Raw genomic sequence first — 16,327 nt, 5'->3', positions numbered from 1 at the left:
CAAAAGCTTGTTTTATGCTGTTCCAGAGACTATAACACATAGAATAATAGAATCTTAAAGGGGCTAGAAAGGACCATCAGATTAAGGTTGGAATATACAACTATCCATGGACACAACTAATGATAATCGAAGCTTCCGAACTTGGTACAAAGGCAGCCCCATGTACAGCGCATTACAGAAATCTAAATGAGAGGTTACCAGTGCATGTACCACTGTTTCAAGGTCCTTTTGGTCCAGGTAGGGGTGCAGTTGGCATATCAGCCGAAGCTGGTACCAACTAACTACAACTAAACAAGAACGAATGGATTCAAATTACAAGAAAAGAGATTCTACCTAAACATTAGGGAGAATATGCATACACATACATACCCATACATACATACATACATACATACAAGTAGCTGATATAGAATATGGAGTGGTATTTTTGTGCAGAGAACAGAATTTTCTGCACAGGTGACAATGTGTTTTGCAAAGAAAATAATATTTCTGCACACTTAACAGAACACAAATCCCATTGAACTCAGTGGGGTTTACCTCCAAAAAGACACATGCAGCCTTGCTTTGTTTGATTCCTCCCCCCCCCCTTTTTTTTTTTTTTCTTTTACTGATGAGCTCTACAAGTTCTAATACACAACAGAGTTCAGGAAATTTTTCTCTCATTCTGTACCAATGTTCCCCAAATCCCCCAGCCAGCATGACCAATGGGGGCTGCAATCTTCCCTTGATGACTTTCCCAAGCTGTGATCCACTGCATGCTGCCTTTCACCTTCATAAGCATCTCAGCAGCAAGTCTTCCCTTTCTACTTAATTCCTCAAATTGCTCTGGGAGCATGAGTGATATGTCAAGAGTGGCATTATAGTCCCAAACCAAACCCATGAAAGCTCAGAATTAGTCAGAGTTATTTCGCACTTGGCAAATAATCAGGAAAGAAAACACAAGCCCCCTGAGTCTTCCAGGCAAGCACCAAAGATAATGCTAGGGATTTGGGGTTGTTTGTGTTTGTTTTAGCTTTTTGTCACTCCTTGTCAGAACCAGAATCGGTTGATGCTGTCTGGGCTGGTATTACACTTATGCAATTCATTGCTAGGTCTATTTTCCCCCTGCCTTGCCTGCCAGGAGGATTAATATTTTTCGGTGTGCCTAGATTTATGGCTCATTTTAAGCAGCAGTGCTTCACAGGGGGAAAGATTACTATGGCTTTGAGAGAAGCATTCCACAATTCCAGACAAGGGCATAGTTACCATTGGACTGGGAGAGGCTTTGCCTCTGGGCTTACTTCCAATGGTGGCCCCCTCCTGCCTTACCCTGTGTTCAAGAGGATCATTTGGATTTTTGGGCCCTGGGTTCCTGTATAAGCTTTATTATTATTATTATTATTATTATTATTATTATTATTGCTACTACTACTTATTTACTACCGACCTCTCCCTAAGAACTGAGACAGATTACATCATAGATTAAAATACAATGGGCCTTCCACATTAACTGGGGTTAGGTGGCAGGAACTCCCACTCCTGATAGTGGAAAAACCACAAATGAGATAACATTTGATAAAAATGATCACATTTATAGCAAAAACATATGAACTGCTGTTAAAAATGAAAACAGAACAAGAAGCAGTAAAAGAATACACTTTGTAGTGGGGCCAAAATGTAGGACACCCTCTCTACTTTAATAAATGGGGAAAATCATGGAACAAGAATGTATAATTCACACTATGTATGGACATGAAAGAGAATATTTATAAAATGCTCCACAGATGATATTTAACACCAGTCAAACTAGGTAAAATATATAAAAATGAAGATGAGAAGTGCTGGAAATGTGGTAAAATCAAAGGGACCTTCTACCACATGTAGTGGATGTTCCAGCTTGTCTGCATTCTTTTTGAATTGTAGTGCCCAAAACTGGACACAGTATTCCAGGTGAGGCCCTACCAAAGCATAATGCAGTGGTACTTTCACTCCCCTTGATGGATTCATGATCTAGAGTTACAGATCCATAATGGCTCTGTGTTCAGTAAAACTAACTACATAGTCTTATCTTAAAACTACATAAATGCCTCCCCAGACCAGCTGAAGAGCCAGTAGCCAGATTGGGCAAAGAAGGCCTATTCAGCTTCCTATTGAGGTGTAAGGAGGATGACATTTCCCTTTCCTCCTGCCAGGAAGCAAAGAAAATCAGAAGCAGAACCCCATCTCAAGTCTTTGGACCTGTCTGCTCTAGCTAAGATACTCTTGGGGCAAACCAGAATATTCTGGCCCTAAAGATGTACAATCTCCCCCCAACCCCAGTTACCTGGTCCTCCACTTGATATGGTATACTGGGAGAAAATGCAAAACCAGTAAAAGGAGCCAGACTTGAATAGAATGGAATGGAATAGGAGTGGAATAGGAAAATGTATGTGTGTCTCCCTCCCCATTGCTATAGTTCTTCAAGATATAGCTAGCAAACTTGTTATTGTCAGCCTGACAAGAGAGACAAAGAATGGAATGCAGAGAGTAGGTGAGAGGAGCAAAACTACAGGGTCTAACTGGAAAACACTGTGCCACCCAGCATCTCCACTTCCTCTGCAGGTCACTTTGTTCTGATGTTGGAATGAGATGCTCAGCATCAAGCACATGTCTAGTTCTAACCTCAAAGCAAGTGACCTATGGCAGTGGTAGACATACTAGGTGGCATAGCGGGATGTGCATGCAAATAGCTCCTCAGCATTGGAATACAGGGTCCCAAATCTTTTGAGAAGATTCAGAGCATACAGCTGGTTGTGGTGGTTGTCATCATCATCATCATCATCATCATCATCATAATCATCATCATCTTTTCTTATATATTGCCTTTCTCCAAACATAGAGACTGCAGGTGGATAACAGTACAATTTAAAACAGTACAATTTAAAAACAATTCAAAAGCATTTGAAAAATATAACTCTCTCTCTCTCTCTCTCTATATATATATATATATATATGTGTGTGTGTGTGTGTGTGTGTGTGTGTGTGTGTGTATTAAACAATAAAAAAATAAAATGATGGCATATTTAAAGTATTAAAATGCATTAAAACTATATACAAACCGTGTAAAAACTATATACAAAACTATATCTGACTTGCACAACATTTAAAAGCTTAAGCCCCATCAATTGTACCTGCCATCGAAAGGACAACAGGGATGGGGCCATCGTGGCCTCTCTGTGGAAGGAGTTCCAGAGCCTGGGAGGGTGATGGCCCCGTCTCTTGTTCCCACTAAAGGAGCCTGAGAGGGTGATGGGATAGAGAGAAGGGCTTCTCTGGATGATTTCAATGTTCTAGTGGGCTCATAAAGGGAGAAACAGTCCTTCCAATAACCTGGACCCAAAACCAGCTTCATAAGTCAAAACTCTGAAGTGTGCCCAAAAATGGACTGGCAGTGAATTGAGATGTTGCAGCAAGAGTTATATGTTCATTGTAGCTAGCTCCAGTTAACAACCTAGCTGCAGCTCTTTGGGTGAACTGAGCACTTTCCAAGGCAGCCCCACATGCAGCACATTACATTAATCCAAATAGGATGTAACCAAGGCATGTGCCACCATGGCCAATCTGACTTATCCATGAATGGATGTAGTTGGTGCACTAGCTTTAACTGTGCAAAAGTACTCCTGATCACTACTGAAACCTGGGCTTCCATGCTCAGAGCTGAATCCAGGAATACCCCCAAGCTGCAAAACTGAGTTTTCAGGGGGATGTAACCTCATCTAAACTATTCCCAGATCTGTCTTTCAACTAACCAAGAGCACCTCCATTTTATCTGGATTAAGCTTCAATTTGTTTACCCTCATCCAATCTGTTACAGCTGCCAGGCACTGGTTGAGCACAGGAACAGCTTTCTTGGAATTAGATGGAAAAGAGTAATAGAGCTGGCTATCAGCCTCTCCTAGCTTGTGTGTTCTTCTTCCATCAATAATTTTTGCCATCCTGACCATACTTCATTTGATTTTTTTGCCACATGTGTCCCAGTTTTAATCTGCAAATTGCTGGAGTGTATGACATTTACATCAGACAGTCCACTCCCCAGTCATAGTTAATTTCATAGTACTCACCATCATTTTCATTCTCGGTAGATCCCATTACCATCACAGGGATCCCAAAGACAGAGGCCAAGGCCCAAATGCAAACATTGACTAATTTAGCTTTGTTGGGTGTGCGGATGTCCAAGGCCTTGATGGGGTGGCAGATGGCAATATAGCGGTCTACACTCATCATGGTCAGGGTGAAAGTACTGGTGAACATGTTGTAGTAGTCAATGGAGATAGCAATTTTGCAGAGAGCATTGCCAAATGGCCAGGAGCCCAGGAAGGTATCGGTGCCTTGGAAAGGTAAGGTTATCAGGCACAAGGTATCAGCCAGAGCCAGGTTAAAGATGTAGATATTGGTTGCTGTCTTCATCTTGGTGAATCTAGACAGAGCAAAAAAAAAAAAAAAAAAGAGAGAGAGAGACACAAAATGATGGAACTGAAACTAAATGTGGTACAATACTGGACTGCACTTCTACAACAGCTAATTGGCATACTTAACTGACTGTTGTTTTTGTGTGCATTTCAGTCATTTCTGACTTATGGTTACCCTAAGACAAAGTATCATAGGGTTTTCTTGGCAAGATTTGTTCAGAGGAGGTTTGATTTTGCCTATCTCTGAGGCTGAAAGAGTTTGACTTGCCCCCAGTCACTCAGTGGTTTTCCATGGCTGATCTGGGGTTCAAATGAATGCACTTAAAGATGAATAAATCTAAGTAACTATTGCTATGACTATAACTCCCCCCTCAACCTATTTCACACTAGGCATCAGCTACATGGGGAGAAGGAGGTCCATTTTGCCAGCTAGTGGAGCACGGATGAACATTTCCATCAGGTTTGCAGAGGTCAATCCAGAAGAGGTTACTTGATTACTTAGAGGTTACTTATCTAAGTAGGTTGGTGATGTAGAATACTAATCTTCTGGTTGGATTTGATTAGGTAATTAAAATATGGGATTTTATAGATTTGTAATGGGTGAACCCACCTATCCTGGGCTCCTGGGAGGAAAAAAATAAGATACAAACCAAATAACAATAACAACAGGTGTAGGAGCACCAGGAGCCCTGGTGACACAATGGTTAAATGCCTGTACTGCAGCCACTCACTCACAAACCACATGATTGCGAGTTGAGAACCAGCCAGGGGCTCAGGGTCGACTCAGCCTGGCATCTTTCCAAGGGAACTAAAATGGGTACCCAGGTTGTTGGGGGAAATTAGCTTACACATTGTAAAGCGCTTAGGGAGTGCTTACGTGCGCTCATAAGCCTTATAGAAATGTACTTGCTGTTGCTAAAAGTTTTATAATGATTTCCATATCGTTGTTCATATTCATATTGGTGTTGTTTAAAAAAAATCTGTGCTGAATTAGAAAGGCATAATATTATGTGTGCCTCAAATATAAGACATTATTCTCCTAACTCTCCCCTCCCCCAGCTCAATAGTCTTTGCAGCTGGGAGTCAAGTGGCAGAAATGGTTGAAATCTCTCCCTCCTCAGCACAAAATGTATTATTTAGCTTTCACTATCTAACATGGGGTGAGCAAAATCCAGGGACCAATTTTAGCCCTTGGCACCTGCCACCAGCCCTGGGAAATAAAATGGATTGAAATCCACTTCTAGTCTTTAAAAAAAGAAAAAAATGAAATGAAAAAGTGTACAATTGCATGCACTCTAGGATTCTATGTATTCCTTCATGGACAAATGAGGTTGGACAGGATGGCCCTTGGAGGTATCTTCCAAAACTAGGATTCTGTGTATTCTATCTTGTTTTAAAAAAAAGAATTTCCACTCCCAGAGAGAGATTCTGATTTTGGAGTTAGCATGTAGCTATCATTCTTAGTAATAGTCACTGAAACCAATTTCTCTGCTAGACCTACAGTGATGAAATTCAGATGAATGGAATTAAACTCCCTAGCAGAGACTTCTTACTCCCATACCAAACTACAAATCCTGGGACTCTATAGGATGGAAAGGGCAGTTAAAGTGGTTGTTTGTTGGTAACAGCCTTTGAGTTGATCCCAACTCATGGCAACTCAGTGGATGAGACATCTCCCTATCCCCCACTGCTCTGCTTAGGTCCTGTAAATTCACACCCAAGTCTTCCTTAATAGATAGTCCTTCTATCTAGCATGTGGTTTTCCTTTCCTTCTGCTTCCCTCCAGCTTTCCTAGCATTATTATCTTTTCAATGAATTGTGCCTTCTTATGAGGTGGCCAAAGTATGATAGCCTCAACTGTGGTATCAAACTGTTGTAACTGTGCAGCATGGAAAAACATCTGGTGGCTTCTCATTCAGAGGCTGGAAATGGTTTTCAGGGCTTGGAAGGTGCAGAATGAGCCGTTGGCCTACACAAAATCCTAAAGGTCACAAATGTCTAGCTGACTACAGGATTCCCACCCCCTAACCCAACAAAAGAAGTTACAAAGCTAGGATGAGCCCTGGTAGATCAGACAAAAGGCCCCTCTAGATCAGTCCTGTCCTTCTCAAAGTTTCCAACCAGAGACCTCTGTCTGGGAAGACTAGAAGCAAGACATGAAGGCAGTGGTCTTCTTCCACTTCTATCCAGCTGTTGAAATTCAGAGGTATGCTGTCTCTGATGCTGGAGGTAGAATTATCAGGGATATAATACCTTAAAGGCACCAGATCCCATCTGATCTTGGAAGCTAAGCAGAGAGACTGCCAAGGAATGCCAGGTGCTGCAGGCTATATTTCAGAGGAAGGAACTGGCAAAACCACCTCTGAGTATTCTGTGCCTATGAAAACCGTTTGAAATTCATGGAGTCACCGTAAGTCAACAGGTGAATGCACATATATACACAAACAAACCTTTGGTTATTTATTTCCCTGAAAATGTATAATTCCAACAATCTTCTCCCCACTCTATGAAGGGCAAAGAGTTTTTCTGTGCCATTTTCAAGCACAATTTGTATTTCAAGACTCTGCTGGGGAAAAGCCACTTGTGCTAAAATATACATAGTTTTCCTGTTTCTGAACAGCAATCTGCGTGTTTTACCTATTTCTTGTATATTTTTGTGCAAATTAGTTTTCCCAGTGAAGTCTTGAAGTATGAAGAGTTGAGTGGCTGGTCTTCTTTTCTTCAGTGGGGAATAAAACATCAATTTTTTTTATTTATTTATTTTGTCAAGGACACAAATGTTACTGGATATTCTTCACATCCACAGCCATCATAGTGAACAGTAGTTACCGATAGTCTTATGCTCCATAAATCTGTCTAGTTCTCCTCTGAAGAAGTCTGAACTCTAAGGGAAGAATCAGTTCTGAACATATTTTGGGGAGTTTGGAGAATCAGTTTAAACCTCACATTAAAACCTGGAGTGGATTTACTGCCCCATTGGCATGAAAGCCACTAACCACCCTTGCTACAATTGTGTTGTGAACGTACACACGCATGCACACACACAGAGAGACACATGCCCTTAGGCTGGACAAAAGAACTCACTGAATCCAAAATGGGGGTAAGCCATTTCATCCTTCCTTTAAAATGTAGAAAACAGGATGAGTCATCAGTTAGTCCATGGAAAGGGTATATATAGCTCAGCGGCAGAGTACATGCTTTGCACGTAGAAGATACCAAATTTCTATACTCAGTCCCATTTTAACAGATTTTCCATTGCAAATATTTCATTGGTGGCAGCTGGCAGACACTGGGGAGGGAGGAACTGATTGGCACTCTAGGCCACATACCCGAACTTGTCGGCCCTTGTATTTTAATAATGCTAGCCTCACTCATAAAATGGAGATATCAGCCGAGAATCTTCTCAGAGGTTATATAACACCAGTTTATATCAGTGCGGCTATACCAGAATTACACTATGCTGGAATCCTCTCTGAATCACACCATTGTGCAACCGACTGAACAACAGGCAGCAATGCTTTTAGCATGTCCCTGTTGCACAGTGATTAAGTTGGTGGAACAAAGTTTGTTTCCTGCACAGAAAATATTATTTTCTGCACAAAACAACCATGTGTGAATTTTGTACAAAGTCCTGAACTGTAAAGAATGACATCAGTTCAGATTTTTCTCATCAGACTTTCTTGACACTCCCCAAACATGTTTTTGTCAATTTTCCCCCAATATTTTCAAATGTTGTTCCCATTCCTATGGTCTCATTTAGCAGAACTCTTTGTATGCTCAAATGCAGCACTGTGACATTTTTGTGCATGGTCCTAGGTCATAACCACCATTCTCATCACAAAGTCTGTCTGTGGCACTAATCTGAGCTTTGGGCTGGACTCACTATTTAAATCATGCTGCCCCTGCATTCAGTGCTGCTTAAATCATGCTGCCCCTGCATTCTGCACAGTTTAATTAGGCAACGTTAACACTTGCAAGTGTTAACGTTGCCTAATTAAACTGTGCAGAATTTCAAAATTATGGCAGGCTTAATTCTCATTCATTATACTTACAGTAATAAACGATTTTTGTTGCTTTTATTCCCATACCATCCCTTCATTGTTGTTACAGCTTGATTCTTTCCCAGAAATGGCCTTGAACAATCTTAACTCAAGTTCGCTTCCTTTCCTTTATTATCTCAGCACCTGTGTCTCAGATCATGATGTCTCAGCAATAGCTATTACATGTATAACCCATTGTACCAACTTCCCAACATACAATGGAAGGCAAAGTACATATGGAACTCTTGACAGGGGACAAGGACAGGAGATACTACTTAGCTATGTAACTGAGGTAGTTACCTAACTAAGGGGCAAAACAGACCACCCTTTTGGAGTGGTGTCCTGCACCCCCTTTCCTCGTTGGACTGAGGCTGCAGCAATTGCACGCCATGGCCCCGATCTGGCATTTTGCCAGAGATAAAAAGAACAGCAAAATGCAGCTGTTCAAAAAGCCTTGCTGCCATGGTGGCGGTTTTTCGGTGTTCCTTTGGCACAGTGTGTCTAAATACTGTGCCAACAGAAAGCTGTAACACCCTCCGCCATGTGTTGAGTGTACAGCATGACACTGGCATCAGGTCACAAGGCATCAAAATGACCCCCCCCCCCCCATGCCAGCACTTCAAGCCACTCTGTTTAGCCCCTAAGAAGCTGATACAGAATCATGGCAGATATTTCTACCAGTATAACACAAATACTAGTTAGGTAACATTGTATCAGAGCTAGCATGGTATAGTGGTTTGAGTGTTGGGCTATGATTCTGGAGACCAGGGTTCAATTCCCAGATGGCCATGAAACCCACTGGGTGAACTTGGGCAAGTCATACCCTCTCAGCCCCAGAGGAAGACAGTGATAAACTCCCTCTGAACAAATCTTGCTAAGAAAACACCATGATAGGTTCACTGTCTTAGGGTCATCCAATACTTTTTGGATGCTGTAACATAATTACTGATTAAAGGATTGTTTATAAGACATCCACAAACATAGTCTCAGAAAGAAGTATAATGCAGAGATCAACAAATTCTATAGCTATCCATGGAAGTTTTTATTTTGTAGATATGCACATAGATCAAAGATATAAAAGGCATGATGGTTATCAGTAAGTTAGAAAGTATCATTTTTTGCTGCAGTGATAATGTTGCATTTATAATATTAGAAATGTTAATTGTATTTATATTGTTTAAAATGGTGTGTGTGTGTGTTGTGTGCCTTCCAAGTCATTTCCGACTTATGGCAACCCATGGGGTTTTCTTGGCAAATTTTTTTCTGAGGAGGTCATTCCCTGAGGCCATCATTACATCTTCTAGAAGTGTGTCTGGTATAAAGCCAGTCACCTAAGCAGTCACCCAGTGGGTTTCGAATGTTATAGCTGTTCATAATCACGCTGCTGTATTGTTTTTTCATTAATAGGGTCATGACAACTTGACATAAAAGTATTCAGTGTTCTAATACAATGTTACCTGATTGCTATTTGTGCTTTAGTGATTACATTCAGGGTATTCCTGTATTTGTTTGTGTTTTATTTCTACCAACTTGGTTCAGCATGCTGTATCTCTCAGAGGCCCACCAAATGCCTCCAGAAAGCCCATAAAAAGAGGATATGATGAAATATACCAATTTTTACTGTCCTTTGTCAATGACAGAGGTCTGACATAGGTATGAATTTGTCCAGCCCCTTCAACACTGATCCAAGTTAGTGACTGTTGCTGTATCTTGTAATAAGGTATGCTATAGTTTAACTCTGCACTGAGCACTGAAGTGCTTTCCTTTATCTGTCCCGAATCTCTCATTGTTCTGCTCTTGACGTTGCCACTGACGTACACACTGCTTCTTCAAAAGCATGTCTCCCAGTTTAATTGAAACAATAAGCTTTGGGGAATCACTGTGCTACAACGTAATGCCACCACAGCCTACTCCCATAGGCTCACAACAGAAATGTTCAACTATCATGCAGCATCTGTCACTTGGCACCAGTCTCATCCATCGAAATGAGATGCAAATCACGTCAACTACATTTAACTAGAAAACAACAATCAGAATCAACTGGCCCGCTTCTGATAGACTCTTGACTCAGAATTTTGTACCAGCCATGTTGCCTGTCCTTGATCTAGGTAAATAAACAGAGGTTTTTGCATAAATCCACCAATATGAAGGGAAAGCTAATCTAGGATTTTGTCATTTATTGCCAGCTGTCATTAGGCCATTGAATACTTTTGAGGGTGATCTGTAAAACACCCAAGAGCAAAATGGCCTGACCATTTCTCATTATTGATTTTGATGTGGAAACAAAGGTCTGTTAATTACCAGAGACAAAAGAATATCTCAGTGGGAAGTTTTTAAATGCACATTGGTATTTCAGGGGTTCGGTGCTTTCTGTTTCTACAGAGAACACAATTAGGCTGGGCTGGGCTGGGCTCCTGTAAGAAGACTTTGTAAACAGGAACTCTGTTAACTGAGGTATGCCTGTTTTCAAAATGCTGTGCAGGAAAACATCCACCAAGATATGGTGGCTGAGATTCTCTATCTAGATGTCTACCTAGATATCAGAGTCTAGCTATAACTAGGTGTCTACCTACCTAGAAGACTACATGGATATCCCTCCAGACCATCTTAATTTGACAACAACCTCAACATTGAGACAGAATGTAGGCCTGCATCTCTTAACATTGTCACCTTTTTTCTTAAATCTTCACCTGTGTGATTTTTAATGAAGAAGCCTGATGAAGAAGCCAATGGAGCTTCAAAAGCTTACACCATGCATTTTGTACATTTTTGGTTGGCCCAATGAAGGTATTTCTGTTTTGTGGTTTTTCGATATCATTGTATATTTAAGTGCATTAAGCATAATGCTTTGCATGTGCAGCTCCATACCTCTGTGCCCTTCAAAACACTGGCAATCCCCAGATGCCCTGCCATGGAGGAGGAGACAACCAGCAGCACCTGGCTCCAGCTGAGAAATAGAGAGTTACTTCCAGATCTCCAGCTGCAGATGAGTGTTGCTGGTTGCCTCTTCCCACTCTCCCATCCTCAGCAGTAAATGGCCACAACTGAAGACAGTAGAGCATGACAACTGCCAGGGGACGGGTTGCATGTTGCCCAAGAAGCTAGTGAAAAGCTCCTTGTACAACATCCAAGAAGAGAGAATGCGGGTGATTGTACTACCTGGATACTTGCACAAGGTGGTATCCCATACCTCCCTATACAAGCAGTTTCCCTAAGTAGTTTGCTTCCTGAGATCTCAACTTTTCTTCCTTGGAAGAAAGAGATAGAGCCAGTACAGCCATTAGAATGCAGGACACTGACAGACTGAAGAAACAAATGAATCACCCTCCTCCTTCTGTCCCTGGATCATGGGCCTTCTAAGAAAGGGAGGACTGGCCGCCCCCACCTCCAAACAGCAATTGAAGCAAGACCAAGAAACTACCATTGTCTCTACCAAAGTACAGGATTTTGGATATAGATTGTGGCATAAAAAAGCAGCATCAAGAGTTTTGGCAATATTTCCTGTCTGTCTTGTAACCTGAGTAGGATGAAGGCTTTTCTTATCATTTTAGATATGTTAATCGTCTGCACAAGAGGGTCTCCATGTTACCATCCAGCTCCAGCTTGTTAATGGCCTCTCTTAAGATAGTTTTCAGTGTTTATTGAACAATTGGGTTTTTGTTTGTTTGTTTTTGCAGATACAACCCCACACTGAAAACTGCACATCTGCTGAAGCAGGTTTTATTCCCTGAAAATATATATATGCAGCAATCTTGAAAATACCACAAGGTTCTCATTGTTAGTTTTGTTGCAGTAGACATAAGCACAGGCACACCCCTACCTCCCTTGAACCCGTTGCCACTGTTCACCCGGGCCCTTTCATATTGCACCACTATAGCACTATGATTCTACTTTAACTGCCATGGCAATATCCTATGGAATCCTAGGGTTTGGAGTTTGGTGAGACACTGAAACTCTCTGGCTGTAAATGATTCCATAGGGTAGGGCTATAGCAGTTGAGGGGAAACTGTAGTTCTATAACTGTGCTGTCTGAAAGGAAGCCTGAATTCTTCAGATATCTTACATAAAAATGGTTTGTTATGTTGTTTTTTTCATTGAGTGTGGGCTAGGTAGCAACAAGACTGCTGCATGTTGCTCTGTTCTGCCAGCCCTCCTCATTATAGATCGTGATTACTCCACATAAAGATGTCCACTCAATGTTAATTACATTTGTATCTGATTTGCTCCCAATGCCTGTCGTAAGGATTCACGTGTGGAGGTGAAATGCAAAGGAAAACAGATGATACTGGAGCAGCTCAGGTTGCTTTGACGAAGTTCTCATAAAATATTTGCCATGCCAGCAACTCAAGTTCAACGTAATTTAATCCCCACAACAGGCAAATAGGCAAATCCTTCCTTGAAAAAAAACTATTAAAGAGTCTCTTAATGAGCATTCAGATTATTGGAAGAGCATTAATTTCATTTCTATGTCTTTCTGCTGATGGTTTCCCTGTACTTTTCTTTCCAGAGGTCAGTGTATAATGAGGAGATAAGATAGTGTTGATATAAAATTTGAAGGACATTTTCTTGTTTGGGAGCAATATTCCAACCTTGTCAGCAATCCTTCAATGGCTACACTTTCCCCTCACCACTGTATTATGGCTCTATCATGCCAGTCTGTGCCACAATGTCCTTCCAAGCTTGAGAGTCTGGTGAAACTCTCATGGGAGCACAATGGCCTTGTCTACACAGGCCAAATAAACCAGCCTCAACCCCTCTTCTCAGCTCAGACAAAGCAGAGTCCAACCCTCGCATCTGGCGTGAACAGTCCAGAAGATGCCAGGGTCATTCAGTACCAAACCTGGGGTATACCCCGCTTATCATGGATTTTAAAAACTCCATGCTTGTTCTGGATCTTCCAAAAAGATCCAGAGCCCTCTATTCCAGCAGTTCTCAACCTGTGGGTCACGACCCCTTTGTGGTTCTCAATTTGTGGGTCACAGCATTAGGAAGGTTGGGTCTATTCTGACATCAGCAGGATGTTCACATGTGTGTTCCACTGTGCCACCCAACACAGCCACCATTGCTGTTGATCACTTGCTCTGAGGTCAGAACGAAATTCCCAGCCATGTGATTGAGGCTGGGCTCCTTGTTCTGACCTCAGAAATGAGTGACTCATTATGATGGCAGCCATGCCAGGTGGCACAGCAGGATGCACATGTGAACAGCTGCACTGTGTTGGAACAGATGGCCAAGGTAACATGGAGAGGTTAGGGCAGCTCTGGGACGAGGATACTCAAGACTGCCTTCAGAGTATCCTGGCCAATGCAAACATCATCTGTGTTTCAGGAAGAAAGTGCAAAGTAGCCACCCTACCAGCTTGGAAGATGAAGGGAATACTGTGGATATAGCATATCTTTATTTCAGTAAGGCCTTTGACAAGGCTGCCCATGACATTCTTGCACACAAGCTAGTAAAATGTGGGCTAGACAATACAACTGTTAGATCAGCGGTTCTCAACCTGTGGGTCACGATCGCTTTGGGGGTCAAACAACCCTTTCACATGGGTCGCCTAACACCATCGGATCAACTGCTACTTCATTACAGTTATGAGATAGCAACAAAAATATTTTTATGCTTGGGGGCCATTCACCAGTCTTAGGCAACATTTCCTAATATAAGTCCATAACATGACAAACACATCTGACCAAAATTTCACAATATATGCTATACTACATCTGAGTATATCTACCAGGCTTCTGTAACTGAAATCACAGTCCCATCCAGACCTCTTTGGGCACACATCATTTTTTGTTAGAATGATGAACAATGCTAATGGGGCAGAATGGATCAGGAGGAGGGCAAAATCATCACTGAGCTTCTCCGAGATAAATTTGCTGAGATTAGACAGAAAAACCTTGGAGTGTCCTCTGGTTGTGCATGTCAATTATATAAATTAATCCTCTTCTTCCTTAACTTGACATGCTTTGGGTCTAGCCAGGATGACACTGAGCTAAGTATTAATATTGAGGGAAGTGATAGTACCACCCTATTCTGCTTTGGTCAGACCTCATCTGGAATCCTATGTCCAGTTCTGGGCACCACAATTCAAGAGGGATATTGACAAGCTGGAATATGTCCAGAGGAGGGTGACCAAACTAATCAAAGATCTGGAAGCCATGTCCTATGAGGAGCAGCTTAGGGAGCTTACTTTAGCCTGGAGAAGAAAAAGTTAAGGGGTGACATGATATCCAAATATTGGAAAGGGTGTCATACTGAGGATGGGGCAAGTTTGTTTTCTGCTGCTCCAGAGACTAGAACATAGAGCAGTGGATTCAAGCTATAGGAAAAGAGATTCCACCTAAAGTTTAGGATGAACCACCTCATGGTGTGAGCTGTTTGAGAGTGGAACACACTCCCTCAGAGAGTGGTGGAGTCTCTGTCTTTAAAGGTTTTTAAACAGAGGCTGGATGGCCATCTGTTGGGAGTGCTTTGATTGTGTATTCCTGCAGAGGAGTGGGTTGGACTGGGTGATCCCTGAGATCTCTTCCAACTCTAGCATTCTACAGTTCTATGATCATATAGGCAGGGTGTGTTTTTGAGAGTTTTTGTATGGACGTGTTTTCCAATGATTGTCAGCATTACCTTTTTGGACTATACAGTAACTCCCAGAATTGTCCATCAAAATCGAGTGGCCAAGATAGCTGGGGACTTCTGGGAATTGTAACATAAAATAAAAGTAATGTTGACAATCACTAGATGTTTGAGGATCAACAGAGGGATATCAGGGTTTTTAGTTTTAATTGCTGTTTTTATGCTTGATATTGTGTTTTTAATATGTTATACTATTTAATACTGTCTTAAGGGGGGGAGGGATAAAGCGTTTTTAATTGTCATATTTTATATTTTACTGTTGTTAACCGCCCGGATTGGTTTGCCAGAGGGCGGTATACAAATAATAATAATAATTATAATAATAATAATTATTATTATTATGTTTCTCAGCTTTGGTTGTGATTGTGTGAAACAGGGAAGGAAGGAAGGAAGGAAGGAAGGAAGGAAGGAAGGAAGGAAGGAAGGAAGGAAGGAGACAGAGGGAGGGGAGAGAAAGAAAGAAGGAAAGAAAGACAGACAGACAGACAGACAGACAGAAAGAAAGATCAACTTGTTAATAGACCAGCTGACAAATAAGAGTGATGAGAGATGCAAACAATCACACAGCATGTCGTGGCAGAATCATTTTGAACCATCCCTCACAGCAGGAACATTCATCAATTGGATGACTGCTTTTATAGCTGCTCTCCAATAAGGATATTAAATGGAAAACAGAAGGAGAAAAGGAAGTCAGTTACTTCCAAGCTAAGTACAATGGAGGTGAGATTCTTTTGGACATGAAAACCACATCTGTGTCTTAACGATAGGAATTTAACCCTCCCAGGATAAGAAAACACTTCAGTTTCCTAGAGAAGATAATCCCCAAATGCATAACTACAGAGGTGTCTCAGAAAAGATTAGTTAAACATCTGCATACACACATAGAACTGCATTATGAGAAGCAAAGCTTTTGAAGATGCAGGAAGGAAAGAGTATGAGTTTGCCTGCTGCCAGAGAAAGATTAACAAAGATATTCAAGAAACTGGGCTTCCAGCCCATTCAGGTTGATACAACTCCATCCAAACCATTCCCTGAACACTTCCATCTAATTACAGTTATCAAACATGACTTCTTATAATTATTTACTGGACTGCTAAAGAAAAGTTCCCTAAGGCACTAAAGTAATACAATCATAGAGCTGGAAGGGGTGACCACAAGGGCCATTTAGTCTAACCTAAAGACCTTTTTGTTCCGGACCGCATTCCCTGAATAAGGTCCTATAGGCCT

The 16,327-nt window shown here is 41.5% G+C and overlaps 2 protein-coding genes across 2 annotated transcripts in view; one reads left to right on the top strand and one right to left on the bottom strand.

Annotated features, from left to right (window-relative positions):
• The window catches only part of LKAAEAR1 (LKAAEAR motif containing 1), a 324,572-nt gene that overhangs the window by 35,900 nt on the left and 272,345 nt on the right, over positions 1-16,327 (top strand). The window lies entirely within an intron of this gene.
• Positions 1-16,327, bottom strand: part of LOC149315526 (nociceptin receptor-like) — a 34,461-nt gene that overhangs the window by 4,400 nt on the left and 13,734 nt on the right. The window contains exon 3 of the mRNA XM_089513584.1: positions 4,080-4,435. Within this exon, the coding sequence (XP_089369710.1) occupies positions 4,080-4,435 (356 nt within the window). The remainder of the gene's footprint in view (positions 1-4,079; positions 4,436-16,327) is intronic.

Source organism: Sceloporus occidentalis, unplaced genomic scaffold (assembly GCF_023333645.1).
Source record: "Sceloporus occidentalis isolate IW3139 unplaced genomic scaffold, rSceOcc1.0.p SCAF_3, whole genome shotgun sequence".
NCBI classification, from domain to species: Eukaryota; Metazoa; Chordata; class Lepidosauria; order Squamata; family Phrynosomatidae; genus Sceloporus; species Sceloporus occidentalis.
Note: the sequence above shows the minus strand (reverse complement) of the source record. Positions and strands in the feature narration are given on the sequence as shown.